At 41.3% G+C, this 17,037-nt stretch overlaps 1 protein-coding gene across 7 annotated transcripts in view; it reads left to right on the top strand.

The window, feature by feature from the left end:
* The window catches only part of NCKAP5 (NCK associated protein 5), a 531,557-nt gene that overhangs the window by 288,132 nt on the left and 226,388 nt on the right, over positions 1–17,037 (top strand). For all 7 annotated transcript variants that reach the window (XM_068139093.1, XM_068139094.1, XM_068139096.1 and 4 more), the window contains one exon: positions 14,546–14,609. In XM_068139093.1, the coding sequence (XP_067995194.1) occupies positions 14,546–14,609 (64 nt within the window). The remainder of the gene's footprint in view (positions 1–14,545; positions 14,610–17,037) is intronic.

Genomic DNA, 17,037 nt, shown 5'->3' with positions numbered 1-17,037 from the left:
AACATATAATCAGCCAGAGGCCACTGCCTTTATCTAGTTTTCTTTTGTAGACAGAGTGATAGAAGAAACAATTTTATCCTTAGCATGGAACTGATTTTACTGCTGTAAGACTGCATGAATATGAAATTGTGTGTTGGATTACTGAAGGATACTTCAAAGTGATATTCAACGTGCTGCTTTTTTTATTCTTTCTGGCATGGTGGAACATGGTTTAGAGGAGGTTATATTGTTAAAGGGATTCTGAAACACACTTCCTAGACGGGGAGAGAACTGAGGGAAGCCCTGCAGTTTATAACCTTTTCCAAGGGAATTTGTTATGGTATCACTCTAAAAAAATCCTTGTTATTAACTTTCTTCTTGCCCCCCACCCCCCTTCCCACAAAACTAGTAGGTGGCTTGAAGTTCACAGACATTTGTATAAAAGTCTGAATTTCCTTCTCTTTTCAAGTATTTGCAGTCAACAAATAGGACTACATTCCTGAATCTACAAACTTAGTGGCAATTGTTGCCTAATGGTACATCCAAAACACATTTTATCTAGGCATTTGATGAATGCTCTCAGAAAATACCAATTTTACTTATGTCACTTGCTGGGACTCCTATTGGAAGGTGCCTCCAGGGTCTATATTGACACTAAGAGCATGCTGTGAGTGATGTGTTTGTGCCGGTGGCTGTTTGCATGTGGCCCAAGGGCCAACTGTTGCACATCATTGACTGACCTGTTGCTCTTGAAGTACAAATCATCCATTTTATGTTTGACCAAAAGGGCATAATGGATATACACATGTAAAATTGAATAGCTGATTTCACAGCAGTGCTGTAAATATGGCATATGCTTCATGTCTTTCAGCATACATTCTCCATATTGATCAGTCGCCTTTTTTCCTCCGCACTTGTTGGTTGTTCCCTCAAAGTGTATGGAAGAAAAAAAAGAAAAGTACTTTTTTTTGGTCTTGTATGCATTCATTCACACCTGATCTAGTTACAGATGTCCCTGCTTACTGCAGAGGGATTGGACTAGATGACCTTTAAAGGTCCCTTCCAATCTAAACCATTCTGTGAGTCTATGAATTTTTAACGCCACTCCCTCTGCTACATTTTCTCATTGAGCACCTGCTGGCTCCTCTGTGGTTTCTATAGGCTGTATCAGCCACTGGAAATATAGAGATGCTAATACAAGAGCTATGTGGTTTCCCTTGTATAGAGACTATCTATATATTTTTTAAATGTATATATATATATGATAGACTGATTTGTCATATAATGATGCATTCTGATGATTTTCTGACTACAAAGTACTGTGTGTTACTGCTCTGTAATCCTAGTGCCCAATACTCAGCCTAGAGGTGTGAAGGTAATGCCCATGGAAATCAGTGCTCTTGTTCTGCTGTACCCAAAGGTATATGTGGCATCTCACTGTTCAATTTATTTGATTTTCCATGAGAAATTCTCTTATCTCTTGGGTGAGCTGGTAGAGGAAAACAAGGATGGGTTGCAGCAAAAAACATCAGTCTGGGGGCCTGATCCAAGTTTCATCTGCCACTAGCCTTAAAATGAAGACTGTCCCCAGCAGAAATATGTTCCCCTGACTGAGCAGCATTGCTAGGTTTTAATAGAGTAGTATTCTTATTCTTGAGAGTACAAAATGAAATTACAAGGAACAACAACAAAACCCCCAATTTAAGCAGCAAAGAAAAGTATTCTTTCTGAACAACTTTGATTCTTTTCTGTATTTTCTCCTTGAGTGGAAGGTTGCTGCAGATTGCTAGCAATTTGTACCAGAATATGTTTGGTATTGAACAATTGTGTAAAGAAAAAAGGTTGAGAGAGAAGTCCAGTGAATGAAACAGAATAAAACTGCTTTGATTTTGCTTCTTGTCCACAAACAAACAAAACAAAAGCATTTAAAAAAATCCCAACCAACCAACCAAACCACTACAAACCAAAACAAAAGTAAAAGCAACCACAACCTACCCCAAACAAACAAAAGTATTTTTTTTTTTCCCAAGGTGTTTTAATGTTCAGTTGGAACAGGACATGAATGATGACTGGATAGTTACAAAATGTGCAATAAATGTTGCTCAGAGAGAGAAAGAACAGTAAGTGCCAACCTAGGAAAAAAACCCGAAGTCTTCATGCTGAATGGATAAAAATGCATCCTTTCTGGATGGATAAAACCTCTCATGCTGTCTAACATCTCCCCCTCCCCCCCCCCCCCCCCGAAAAAAAAAAAAGACCACAAAGAATACCAGAAATGTGTTGTGATGATCTGGGAACAAAGCAGTAGAAGACAGAGGTAAGAGGCCAACCTGTAATGAGGCAGAATCAGAGTCGTCTTTGAATTTTAAGCGCAAAACTTAAAAGCTTTGTAGAGAAAGGGAGCAAAATCTTTCTAAACATTCTCACAAACAAATAAGAACTGGATGTATCACTTGGACACAGCAGAAGGAAAGCTAGTTATGAAGAGAACAGCAAGATCAGAGATTGGTTGAGCCTGGTGTCCAAATTGTGTTTGGCTTAGTGTCTAAACAGTGTGTTTGAATTCTGTTCCTTACATCCCATTTTTCTTCAGTTGTGCATTTGTTTATTCTTCCTTTTATTTATTCCTTTTTTTTTCCTGAGGAAATACACTTCAACCTTCTTCTTTCTATAGAAATACAAGAGATGGCTTAGTGCTGTGTTTCTGGGATCTCTGGTGTACAGACCCAGTTGCCTATACCCATCATCACTCTGTTGGAAATTCATCGAGTTTTAAAAGGTGCTAATTTTCTGTCAGGATGTGGAATCAGCACTTTGCATGAATGTTAGCCATGGAATTTAAGAGCAGTCAGGATTAGGAGTAAGCAAAGATCTTCTGATACCCCTAAAAGGTCTATGTGGAAGGAATAGACACTATGAGAAATACTATCAGTCTGGCAGCAGTCTGCTGCCATTGCTTGCTGTTAGTTTATGTCTGAGTGGTTTTGGTTAAAAAAAAAAAAAAATGTGTCCACAACTTTCAGGCTTATCTGAAACAAGAGTTCTGACTTAATTTTTGTAGAGGACAACCCTATAAATTTCAGCTAGCACCCTCTTAGACAGCCTCAGGGGATAAGACTGAAGAAGTGAGAATTCTTTTGTGCTTTGATGCGTTGGTTGGGAAAGCAACACTCCTGTTAAGTGTGATGCATTTTATGTTAATAAACAAAGATCATTAACTGAAGACTGAAGTGCTGCCAATCCTGAATCTTTCATGAGCAATAAATTCTCATTAAAAATCCTTTGGGGAAATGCATATTCTTTCAAAAGAACTTCCACAGCACATCATCTCCATGTGACAAATCCCCAGAGAAATAATGTATGTGAGCAACCAGTGATTAGAGGATTTGTTAGCTCAACTTCCAAGTCCACTGCATAAAGAAAACCCTTTTTGCTTGTTTCTTCTTTTGTTTTTCATTTTCCAAGGTCTTCTTAAGTCCAGCCTTAGTGAAAAAAAGAATTCACAGCTAATTGTGTTTGGATTGCAATCAGAGGATTCATCACATGTTATCTTCTGGATTCCAAATAATAATTATTTTTTTAAAAGACCCAGCATGAATAAACAGCATAATGAAAAATAGTGTAAATCTCTGTGCTGTAAGGATCCTTTAGTTAAAGCCATGCATAAGATCCCTACCAGAAACATAACTGAGACTCCATCTAGTCCAGAGAACAGCTTGACTGAGCTTAGAAATGAAAATCAAAATACAAACTAAGAGCCTAGATACTAGATATGCTGCTAGGAGTGGTTAAATCATGAAGAAACAGCTACATGATCTCCAATGGTGATGCAGTGCACAAGCTACAACAGTCGCTGGTTTTAAATCTAGAGCAGCAGTGCTTAATGATGGAAGGCAAGAAGTGAAAAGTACCCTTATGCAGAGCGGTTTCTTTCCAGGGTTTGCTCTCTCCTTTCTTGAATGTTCCTTAAAACAGTGTTTCAATGGCTATGTTGAGAGGAAGTCTGTGTTCACATCTCTGCTGTTACTTTCAATTTCACTAAGTCACAGAAAGCAAAATCTGACTCTTTTGAAAGTGACATCTGCTTTAGCCGTATCTCTCTTGTGCTGGTGACTGATGTGTTGCCAGGCCTCTGCCAGCTAGGCTGAACGGTCAAAATGGCCTGGCCTTTGATACTTCCAGCAATGAGAACAGGTGTATCTGGGGAGGAGGACCCATCTTGTGTGCATCTGAAATGAAGAATGGCAGTTGTGTGCATTGGAAATGAGAAGGGGTGAAAGGTGGTGTCTCAAACTATTGTGTTTCTCCCATGGGCCAAGCTGTTACGTAGCAATGACGCTGTGCCTCTTTCACTACCCCACTCTGAACCCAGCTGCACTATCAAGATAAATTGGGAGGTTTTTAGCATCCTCTCTCTGTCTTACTGTCCCATTTAAAGAAGTAGACCTGCTGGACTATATACTACAGGTGAGTTAGTAGTGTACCAGAAGGGAAAGGCGGTAGTGTAAAATTTGCTTGTCACATTGCCCTGTACTGGAAAAGGCCATAAAAATGCTGCAGGGAAAAAAGAAGATACAGACTACTATTTTGTTCTAATTAGAAAAAATGCTGTGAAAGAAAGAAATTTTATACTATTTTAGAGCATTTTAGGGCTTCCATTAAACAGATGCTTTCAGGTATTTCAAAGTAGCATCTCAAAAGAGGAGCAAGCAGTCATTCTTGGAGTAAGGGATAGGGATCTGTGTGCAACTACTACCTGTATTGTAATTTAAAGTTTCTTTTGCTGAATTTAAATTCCAAATTGCCTTTTATTTTAGTCTTGGTTTTTTTTTTTCCCTGTTTGAACACTGAGGTTTTCCATGATGGCAGTTGTTTGAGAACTTGGCAGCTTGCCTAATTGTACAAATTCCCACTGTATGCTTTTTGTATTGCAGCTTATTGGCAGAAATAATACAGCATTAAATACAAATATTCCAGTTAATGTAACATTTAAACAGATAAATCAGTCACTTAGGTAACAAATTCTGAACTGCAACAGTGTGAACTTGTCAGACTGCTTTTGCTAGGTATTTTGTGGTGTGGATTGCAGAACAGAGACAATAAGGTTTATGGTTAATGTGCCATTTCTGATAATAATAATGTTTTAGTAGTTCATAGGATGTATTGATTCAAAAGGTTCATAGAGGGATCAAATCTGTGCAGAATTTCTCCTTGCCAAAACCTTAACTGTGCTTTTTGCTAAATCCAAGGTTTACATAACGCATAGGTGATGTAATTTATAATGTCAAAACCTACACCTCTAAGCTGTTTCAGAGTTCAATGCTGCAGTGCTGTTTACTCTTAGGTGTTTGATGTTTCACCCTTGATACTGCATAGTCAGGTGTTAAACTCCCTTGTCTGTTACTGTTTACTGTTTGGACTTACTTTGAAATTACATTTGTAAATCTGTCGCACTACTATCTACAGACTTTAGAAGTTTTTAGGAAATGCTAATTTTTTTCCTCCATTTTTGTGTTTCAGAAACAGTTCAGCTTCCCCCCTCCCCACCATTTTCTTCTGCCACTTGGAATCTTGGCGCCCCCCCCCCCAAAAAAAAGGCTTCAGAATCTTTATATCTGGGGGGATAAAATGCAGCTGAATGTATTATCTTATGAATAATGGCCATAAGTGAGATGTTCCAGGAGATTTGTGAAATGATTGCTTGGTATAATTCATAATTATCCTGGTGATTTGGCATTGTGTCATACAGGCATTAATCTTTTATCCTACAACTGAATGTGTATGTAGTTGGGAAGGAATCACTTTTTTTGCTTGTATTTTGCTTAATCAAGAGACTGCATTGGTTGTGATGGTTGGTGTCATCTCCATGTCTTGTCAAGGAGTTCAAAGGGCGGGTTGGTAGCTCAATTTATTCTCATTCTGGTTATTTAGCAGTTACTAATGAATGTTATTTAAAGGTTTGATTTAAAAAGCTTTTGGCTTTTCTAGATTTCTAAGGCTACAAACCATCTCAAGAGTAAAAATACCCACCTTTGGGTACAGACCTCCCCACCTATGTCTGATACTATAGGCCCAAACATGTACAGAATTTGGGAGAGGGGCTGTGCCGTGGAGTCAGCTCTAATACTGGAAGGAGACACCCCAACATTAAAAAATAGATATATTTGAAACAGTCAGAAATACCAGTGGATCCTTGAAGTGTGTGGGCTTGCACCTATAATTTCAGTGTGCAAGACAATAAATGTCAGTGAAGTAGTAAAGATCACCAACATGAGAGAAGACGCTTCTGTTGAAAATGCATTGCCGTCTGTCCCCATGCACATGCTTAGGACAGGAGAATTACCATGCTCGAGTGTCCATCTGACCCCCGCTGCTGTGCCAGTGCCGAGAGAGTCATTTGTCATCAAAACAGCTCCTTGATAATCTTCCATGGACTCCTGATAACCTTTCCTTTTGTAATTTCTTTGCCATGGCTCTGCCCCACTTCTTTTGCCAAAGGCTTTTATGATGACGGCTCTGCCTCCTCTCTTTGCCTTCTCTTTTCTGACCAGGGTACGTGATGCAGCCCTGTGTCATGCCATGACTTCTTCCATGATATGTGTTTTTGTATTTGGCATCATTTGTGTGCTTCTGGAAAGTAACTAGATGGTCTTCTTTGCACTTCTGCTTCAGATTTCATATACATTAAAATTGGGGAGGAGCCCCTGGGGATTGCTGATACTTGTTTTAGATCAGAGTCATAATGCTATGGGTTTTTTTTCCTTTAATGTTAATTTCACTCAATGAAAATACAGTTTAAATAAGTTACTACCTGTTTTGTTTGCCTGGATTTGGCAGTATCATGTCTTTTAGAAGAGAAGTTTAATGTAAATTATGTTTTCTGTATGCTTATCTTTTATCACAAATACCTGAGCAATAAGTGTGAGTCTGTGCCTTACTGGTGGCTCATCCTATCTATTCTGCTGCTTTCTTGACAGCATTAGTACTTCAGTTGCTGTAACTCCAGTCTTTGGAGTTACTGTAAAAATACTTAAATAAAGCTTGTATTTTGCTTTAAGTTTGCAATAAATATTTCTTTGCAAGCTGGCTCTTTTATTGCCAGTTCTAGTTTAACCCTTGCAACTCTAAACTACACTTTCAAAACGCACACGACACTGATGTTTGCAAAGCACCAAATGCCTCTGCTGTCCATGATCTTCAGTAGGAAGGAAGGTTGCAGCATCGCTAACCACTGCGACTGCAATAGGAGCTGAAAGAGGTGCACTAGCTCACTCCAGCTTTTCCACCTTCGGCTGTTCCCTTGTCAGATCTTGTAGACTCAATGAGGTCAAGCCTGGTTAGCATTTAGCTGGGAAACCTCCTTGGAAAACCAGGAGCCAAGGGAAGCCAGGCTTGTGTCTCTTTGCACAGACTAGTGATGTTTGATTTTTGATTGTGTTCCTCATTAAAGCCATAACATTGTTTTTCTTTGTTAAAACAGTAAAATTGTTGTTTACTATTTGAAACAAGTATGGATTCTGTACCACTAAGATCTTGGCAAATGGCTAAATCAGCACATTTTAGAGGCATCCTTTATTTCATACTTTATCCAGGAGCTATTTTAAGTAATATCTGTGTTAGACAGAGAAGCAAAACCCTGTATCTAAGATCTTCTGAATCTGAGGTTTCATAGTATGATAGTATCAGTCAGGGTTGGAAGAGACCACAAGGATCATCCAGTTCCAACCCCCCTGCCATGGGCAGGGACACCCCACACTAGATCAGTCTGGCCAGAGCCTCATCCAGCCTGCTCTTAAACACCTCCAGGGACGGGGCCTCAACCACCTCCCTGGACAACCCATTCCAGGGCTTCACCACTCTCATGGTGAAGAACTTCCTCCTCACATCCAGCCTGAATCTCCCCAGCTCCAGCTTCATTCCATTCCCCCTAGTCCTATCACTACCTGATATCCTGAGCAGTCCTTCCCCAGCCTTCCTGTAGGCCCCCTTCAGATACCGGAAGGCGACAATTAGGTCACCTTGGAGCCTTCTCTTCTCCAGACTGAACAGCCCCAACTCCTTCAGTCTGTCCTCATAGGAGAGGTGCTCCAGCCCTCTGATCATCCTCGTGGCCCTTCTCTGGACGTGTTTCAGCACCTCCATATCCCTCTTGTAATAGGGGCTCCAGAACTGGACACAGTACTCCTGGTGGGGTCTCACCAGGGCTGAGTAGAGGGGGAGAATCACCTCCCTTGCCCTGCTGGCCACACTTCTGATGCAGCCCAGGATCTGATTGGCTTTGTGGGCTGCAAGTGCACACTGAGAGCTCATGTTGAGCTTCTCATCAACCAGCACCCACAAGTCTCTCTCCTCAGGGCTGCTTTCCAGCCAGTCACTGCCCAGCCTGTATTTGTGCCTGGGATTGCCTCAACCCAGATGCAGGACCCTGCACTTGGTCTTCTTGAATCTCATGAGGTTGGCTTGTGCCCACCTCTCCAGCCTGTCAAGGTCCCTCTGGATGTCATCCCTTCCCTCCAGCGTGTTTGCTGCACCACACAGCTTGGTGTCATCAGCAAACTTGCTGAGGGTGCACTCAATGCCACTGTCCATGTCACCCACAAAGATGATTTAACATTTTATTTCAAAATTTGTGAAGCTGAAGTTCTCTGCTGGAGTTCTTTGGTTTTGTTGTATTGATGTAAAATAGCGCTATCAGGAAGGGAAATGAAGAAAAAGGGAATCTTTCACACATCCAGTGTAGCTTTCACTGTGTTGTTTGATCTAAGGATATCTGTTACCAGATCAGGAACAGTATTAGCATATCTTCAAAACTGTGTCACAGGTGGGGGCGTGTGATTTCATTGCCTACTCTGCCTTTATTCCTGTGGACTGGGAGGAGTTCAAGGAACACAGTTCTGTAGTGAAGCCCTAAGCTGTGTTAGATGTCGCTGGCATATGATACAGGGGTGGGTTTTCTGTCTGCTAGTTGAATGAGTTGAACCTATGGGAAGGGAGGGTGAAGGAGAAATTTTGTTTTAAGGAGAGTTTGGAACTTGTAGGATTATTTTGCACATTTTTTTTTTTCTGGGACTAAATGGGTTTTCCTCATACTGTTGTTTTGTAGAGCAAGCTACTGCAATATCTACTAGAGATAGTGAGACGTGAAATGTATCTTGCTTCCATCCACACAGTGACTACTTGTGTGCTTGGTTTCATCTGAAAAGGATATAATTGAATCCTTGTTTGGCTCCTTTAATTATCTCTTTGCTAAGTGCTTGGCTGGGAATTTTGCCACTTACAATGCAAATATTCAAACTTAAGAGCATAAACTGTGCCTTCTGTAAACCTTTTATCATTTGGTGGCTTTTCAAAAGCGAACATGAGAACTTCTCGATGAGCATTGTTCAGTTTTTTTAATCCTCAGAAGATTTTGTTTTCTTGCAGGTTGCTAATTAACTTTGTTAATTAATCATGCTATAAGGGACGAAACATGCTTGATTAAAAATAAATAAAACTGTATAGCAACAAAGTAATGCTACTGATTTTTTTTCTATAGAAACCAAAGATTAAAAAAAACCTCAAGATAAACTTTGAAGCTGCATGTCAAATACTCTTTGCATTTGAAACATCTGTAATACTAAAGCAGCTAAAAGCTCATTACTTTCACAGCTCAGTTACAGCAAAATGCTTATCCAATCGTAACACTGTGTTAAAAAATGAAGGCTCAAAATAGTTGCTCAAGGTTCTGTCTTAATCAAAACGGTCTGCGATGGTGGATAGTAACAAATAGGTTTATTTGTTCATGCTTAGACATGAAATTCCTTGTTCTCTCTTGTCCTGTGTCTTTTATGGAAACCTCCAACTGCTGTTAAATGCTGTTGGCTCCTAACAGGATTCTGACCACATTTCACAACCGTTGTACCAGCATACATTTGAGCAGAGGTGGTGAGAAATGGCTCACTGCAGGTGATGAGCCAAGTACATCACAAATAAAACTCTGCGGAAGGATCTTGGGAATGTCTGTGGTCCAGAGGCATTCTAGGCCTCTGCCTCACATCCCACCTTGCTGAAGTTCACTATCTGCAATGGTCTGGCTATAAGTGCTGTCTCCATTGCCTGCGGAATCAAGTCAAGAGGGAGAAGATGCTCTAGGACCTCTCTGAAGTGGGAGCACAGAGTTATAGAATAAATAGAATAGAATAATAAACCAGGTTGGAAGAGACCTTCGAGATCATCGTGTCCAACCCATCAACCAATCCAACCCACCTAAATAACTAAATCAACTTTGCTTGCTTCAAAGTTGACATTTTCAGATACCATTGGAACAGGTGGCTCTTCTGTATCCACTATTGAATTTTTTTTCCTCATACATGATACTCATGTTTCTTTTTCATCTTCTATTGAAAAGTAATTCTGTTCCTAATACCAGCAGCGTTGCGAACACACTATGAAAATAGCAGTCTTTGCTCTCCTTCATAGAGGAAGTCATTAAGGAAGTCCTTTCAGAACCTTTGGGATCCTCACCCAGAGAGGTTAGAGTTAGGAGGAGCCTTCTTTATGGATGGAGCTTAAATGGAATTTACTCTGATAAAATTCCATGCTTCCAGAAATGTGGGACTGATTCCATGTTGTAAATAACACAGAGAGGGAAGTAGGAGTATTCCTTACGTCGGACTAACTGAAATCTCTGCAGACCACTGGCAGTAAGGGCATGGAAGAAGTGATTTGTGGATAGTTTAGGGTTTTGTTTTGTTTTTTTCCCTCTTTATCTTTTCTCATAAAATTCTTTAGGCATTTGTTTTTCAATTAAAAAGTCAAACCCTCCTCAAAGGGTATCCTAGCTTTTTCCGCTGAGACATATTAGGGCACTGAAGCGATGAAAAAGGCAATGGGCTGTTTCCAGCAACTGAACTAAATCCTTAAAATAGGATTAACCAGTTCTGTAATATGCCTATGATAGCATCAGCACTGAAGAAGGAGGGCAATACACATCTTTTTGTAGCTGCTTTTAGGGTACCTGCATTAAGGCTGTCAGTGCTGTGGCGTCACCAGTCTCAGTGGTTAGTAAAGAGGACCTTGATACTGTGCTATCGTCGTCTCTCGTTTTGCCAATATGTGGTGGTTTCAATATCATACATGTTTATGAATCACAACATTGGCAATGCCTTTTATTAATCTGGTAATTCCACTAGCCAGCTGTGCCTGGAGTATTGTGGCGGTACTGCAAGCACGTGTGGGCAGGTGACTCTTAAGGACACTTAATCTAAATACAACATTTTCTGCCAAAAGGGGAGGACCAGTTTAGTGATCAAAGCATATGTTGAGCTATGGCTACATGACATGAGTTCTGTCATTCTTGCAGTAAGTAGGCAAGTGTGGGCATATCTTCCTTCCTCAGCAGACAAGAGTTCTGAGAATTGGGATAAACTGTTATAGAGCATTTAGCTTTTCCTGCTGGATGAGAGAAACAAGAACAGCTACAGAGCCTGGGGACATCTTCAGCCACTGGGTCCTCCCTCACCCATGACTAGGCATTTTGCAGGTTTTTTTGGGGGACAAGAGTTTCCAGCCTCAGCTCTTCTCTGTAGCAAGAGGGCTAGGAGGCAGGTCTGTTTTCAAGACTTTGTCTGCTTCACTGCAGTGTACAGGAGGAAGGTTTTCTTTCCTGAGCTCAGTATGACTGAAGGAAGGTGGATGGCGTGTGTCATCCAAACCAGCAATTAAAATGATGACATGTACATTTCCACTAGCAAAACAAAACTTAACTGTTGAGCAAGTGATAAATGTAATTATCACATTGAACAAATGCTAAAGTTGTGTATTCACAAGGAAGAACATGGTCTTAACTGGTGAAGGGTGATCATAGAATCATAGAATAGTTTGGGTTGGAAGGGACCTCCAAAGGTTTTGCTTCTTCCATTCCAGCCCAGGGATGATGACAACTTCCCTAGCAACTAACTCATGCTTTTTATCTGTAACATTGAATCCACAATCACTCTTTAAGGACCCCTGCTGCAACTTGGCCAGTTTTAACCACAGCTCTTGCTCCCTAATGAAAGCACTGCTCAGCTGGCTCTGTAGACATCTGCAAGCATCTCGTCTTGCAGGTGTTTTACCCACTCAGTTTCAAGTAGTGCCTGCAAGTCCTCAACCAATTCCCCTAATGCCCTCTTCTTTTTACTTTCTATTTGATTTACACCACATCTATTTTTCTGTGCTGCCATCAGCACTATCCCTGAACCAGCAAAGATTACTGCTGTCAACATTTCTAACAAGAGGGAGAGTTAAAATCAAGCTGGACATGGGCAATCCTGATTATTTGCCAGGGAACTCACGCTCAGCTGATTAAACTCCTCTTTTTCTTGAGGCCCCCACAGTGGAGCTGAAAATAAAACTGGTGAACCCCCTTCATCGAGGACTCAAACCAAAGCTGCCAAACCCCCTCCATGGGGATCGCAAGCTAGCATTGCTGAACCTTGGTCTGTGGGGCTGCAAGTAAGAATTAAGGGTGCAGAGGTCTCTCTTCCCTGTCCTCCAGTAAAACTTTCCCCTGAGAAAAACCTCTAAGTCCTAGTCTCAACAGCACTTACACAGGAAGGGGTTTCTGCTGACTATGCCAACTAAAATGTCACAAGCTAGTATCCTGAGCCAGCCCTGGGCAATGGGAGAGGTTGCACTAAGATTCAAAAATTCCCTTGTAGTAGATTAAAGAGAAATGACACCAAATGGCTGATGAGTTAGGTTTATTAGATTGGACCAGAGCAGAGGGAGAATGGGGAGAAAGAGACAGTGAAAACAAAAAGTTACGAAGTATGAGAAAAAAAAGAAGATACCACCACTCCTGGATCCAGTGATGTTCTCACAGAGTTAGCCACGTCCCTCAGTGGTGGGTATACATCCCACCAGGATCTTCTGTAGTAGGTGCAACATGTTGATCCCAGAAGTTGTGGTCCTTTTATACCTTTCTGGAAAGGGATGGGGAGGGTGAGGGTGTCATGGTCTGTCCAAATCACAAAGGGAGGTGTGCACCAGGCCCCTGCAATGAAGTGTCTGTCACCTGGTGGTGTTAAGTGTGGTTTTAAAGAAGGAGTTCCTGCTTCTGTAGGAATTATCTCTTCCCACTGTTAAGTCAGCAACTCCCCTACATAGCTACTAAGGCCATCACCCTGTCTGTTCAAGACCAGGTGCATCACACCTTGTTTGAGACTATGGAGTCCATAAGGGGTATCAGCCCTCCCCTGCCACACACAGTGTTTTGAGTTGAGAGTCATTATGGACTAACACCCGGTCTTGTCACATGCATTGTTCTACAGAATCACAGAATGTATCTGGTTGGGAGAGACCTTGGAGATCATCTCATCCAACCCTCTTGAGACAACAGAGGATTGGGCTATCACAGTGTGGCTGGTGGGCTTGTAGCTGGAGCCCTAGGCAAGTGGCACAAGGCTGATCCTGCTGGTCCTTGAACGGTGCTAGGATGCTGCACTGGGATGATTCAGGCCTTTCTTTCCAATTAGACTGAGTAGAATTTCCAGGCAAAACATGAGTAAATGGAAAAATTCAAACTTGATAAAGGATATGTTCTGATTTTAAAATACTTTTTTTCTTGAAGTTTCCAAAGTTGATCATTGTAAATAACTTACTTATCTGAAAACTTTATGTTTTGGTGTGAAATTCTTCTGATCTGCTTAGACTGATAAATTGCTTTGACATTTCTGCAGGGTGCTTTTGTTTCAAAAATAGATACTCCTCTTTAAAAGTAGTCTGCTTGGAAAGGTATCTTTCTTTTTTAAATTACAGTAGATTGCTTAAGTCTCACTTGTTCTGTAAAGTATTTTCTTCTTTGCTGAGCTTACAGATCAAATTCCTCTCTTCCCATATTCCTTCTGCAGTGGTGGATTCCTGCAGCACCTTCCACTGTCTTGGTTTTGTGATTCACATACTCTGTACCTAACTGTGTGTTGCCAGTCCATACATTCTGAAAACCTCTTTACTTTTTACTCTACTTTAATTCCTTTTGTAACATTTTTCATGTGAAAGTATGTTGTGATTACCAGATCCTTAGCTAAGCAAATTGTTACTTAAGTCAAGCCAAGCATTTGAGTAAGGATATTCTATGAAAATAAGCTAATTAAGAAAAATGATAATTCAGGACCTGCAAAATGAAGCACAGTATGTCTAGGAATAGAACAGATTTTTTTTAGATTCATTTTTATGCACACATTTATTGATGATCTAACAGCCTTCCAGCTTGTGTTAATGTAGTGTGGAATAAAGCTGATGTGCAAGGCCGTAGGAAAATAAATAACACAATCTGATTTGCACGGTCTGTTTCCATATTGCCAGCGTGATGAGCTACTTTGTTGTTTGAATGGAGCAAATGATTTTAAGATTTCAGTTGATTTATTGACAGTTCTGTCAGACTAACACAACATGAAACAGTAATGGAGCCACTAAATATTGCAGAAGAAGGTGGGTAGGAGAGCAGAGTCTGCCAGGAGGGTTACCCGAGTGATGTGCAGGAATGCCACCCTGATGGGGAAGCAGTGAAAAATGAACTGCTATTCACACGCTTTTCTTTCCACAGGGAGAAGCTGTCTGTGGCTCGGCTGCAGCGAGAAGTTGCACAAAGTAAGAGTGAAGGAGCAATGGTAAGCTGTGGCAACTTGCTGCTTTGCAATTTTTGTCTTACTACTTCAGGTCATAGGTATATTTTGTCTTGCTGAAGATGGTCTCTGGAGCACTAAGACTGCCTGGGACATAATGATGGATTGCCAACGATGTATTCATAAATCGGAGGAAACTCAAGCCTGTATCTTGGCTGTCTTGGGAAAACCATGGTAGAGAAAAGCTCTTTCCTTTTTCCTGCTGCTGATGCTTACTGGAATTGGAAGCAGGGCAAGCACAGGCAATTTCAGATCAAAATGTGGTAGACTTGCTTGCCTGTTTATCTTAGCCAACTGCAGAAAAATGGAAGAACAGAAGCATGGAAGCTTGAAAAAGGCTCAGTCTGCTAGTTTTGTAAATCATGTAAGGCTCCTTCTATCTTTATTTTCCATATAGCAATTTATGAGATTAGGCTTGTGAGCAAAAGTAGAAATGGCAGATTTTTGGTTAACCATAAATCTCAATTTATGTAGTGCCTTATCTCTTCAAAACAGTTTTCTTTAGGAGCCAACATGTGCTGAGTGTGCTTAATTACTTAATAGCTAAGGAACTCTTCCCATCTGTTAAGGAGTTTGTTCATCCTGATCTCCAGATGAAATGTCTTAGGCTTCCATGGGATAAAGTAGACCCATTCAAAAACCTTAAATCCCAAACCACTCTCAAACATACTTGTGAAATTCCTCCTGATTTGAGTGAGTTGCATAGTTGGCTGTGGAAGAATTTGGTCCAAAGTTTGTTTACCTTAGTTGGGAGAAGTTGTAGAAGGTCTCTGGGGAATGGAATGTTTTTTAAAATCCCAACTGCCTCCAGTGAGTGCATTTTGTAAATCATAATTAGTGACTAATACAATTAAATGAGCTTTGTAGGGACCTAAGTGACAGTAGGAGAAACCTCCCATGAATATATAGCTCTCACTGTGGCTACACATGGCTGCAGAAGAACTGAGGGGTACCTTTTGGGGGCCTCTGCTAGGATACAGGCTTTTGGGCTCAGAATGCCTTGTAGAGAAGGGAAGGAGAGGGGATGAGGCAGACACTGCTGATTTGCCCCAAGCCCCAACTCCTTGCCCAGTATGCCATGACAGTTATTGCCCTCTCCTATTGCAACACTATCCCCAGTGTGTCTGCTCTTGGGTCTGCAGAATAGCCGGCTGACCACCAGGAGTCTTCAAGATGGGCTTTAAGCAGTTGGAAAGACTGGCCACTGGGTAATGTCTTGTGTGTTTTGGGGCAGAAGTCCTGGAGGAAGAAACTTTTCTCGGGTTAAGCTGCATTCCAAGAGTCTGTGACAGAGAGAAAATTCCCAGTGCCTTTTGGAGGAATTTTGCCTGCAGAAGAATGCCAGAGATGAGGCATTGGATGTGCAATTGCATTTCAGTTTTCAATATAAACAAATTTCAAAATCTGAGAAGAGCTATTACTCTATTTTAAATGTTTCCTTTACTTTTTTTAAACTAGCTTTCCCTTGGAGGCATAGCAATAATTTATTGAGTGTAAAACATACTTAGTGAGATAATCCAAGGCATTATGAAATGAGCAATATTGATTAGCGTTCTAGAGCTTTTTGTATGTGCACCCACCTTGTAGTCTCATCTCATGAGGCTCAGATACTTCTTTCACTGTTTAAATTGGGCTTGCAGGATTAATCACATCGTCCTGTTAACTGAGTGTAATTTTGTGTAATTTGTTGAGAGGCCGAGTGTTGTAACACATTAGGAGCTGGCAGGTAGATCTCTAGGGGTGCAGTCTTCCCCCAGGGTAAATACTAGGTGGTTTTTCCCCCTCCTTCCCAAGGGGTGATTTCTAGAATTATCCTGCAGCTGCAGCCAAGGACAATTGCTTTGAAGCTGTTGATGTATGGAAACTTCTTTGTGTGTGAGGCCTCAGAAATGGAGAGTTTAATATGAAACACAGCAGTCAGTAATTAACATTAATAAACTTGCTTGGCTGTGAACAGTCTGAGAGTAGTAAGGGTCCAGGAGATAGAGTATTTGAACACAGAGGAGGCCAGGGGTGAAGTAACTTAGGTAGGCTGGGCTGAGCAGCAAGAGGCCTACAGTAAGTACCAATTTCGGAGCAAATGCTTCACAAAAATTCACAATGAAATTTCGGTGAAGGATTCTGAGCCAGCAAGCCTCTGGCAAATGGGGAAGCTTCCTCCAGAGAAGTGCTGGCAGGCAGCAGCATGCCCACAGGGTACTGAATCCCATGTGCTGCTCTTTTTGGTGTGATGGATATCCCCCTGGAGACAGCATGGAGTCCTGTGAGGCTGGCAACCAGGAGGCCAGGCAGTAGTACCAGCCGGCTGCAGGATGCCTGAGGGGTTTTGCCCTGCTGTCACCGGCTGCAACTCTGGATAAAAGGGATGGCACCCCCTGCAGCCCCCCCGGCAGTGACAGGCCTTGGCTTTATT

Source organism: Melanerpes formicivorus, unplaced genomic scaffold, assembly GCF_026170545.1.
Source record: "Melanerpes formicivorus ecotype bairdi unplaced genomic scaffold, bMelFor1.0.p_v2 SCAF_5, whole genome shotgun sequence".
Taxonomy (NCBI): Eukaryota; Metazoa; Chordata; class Aves; order Piciformes; family Picidae; genus Melanerpes; species Melanerpes formicivorus.
This window is presented reverse-complemented; position numbering and strand designations above follow the sequence as displayed.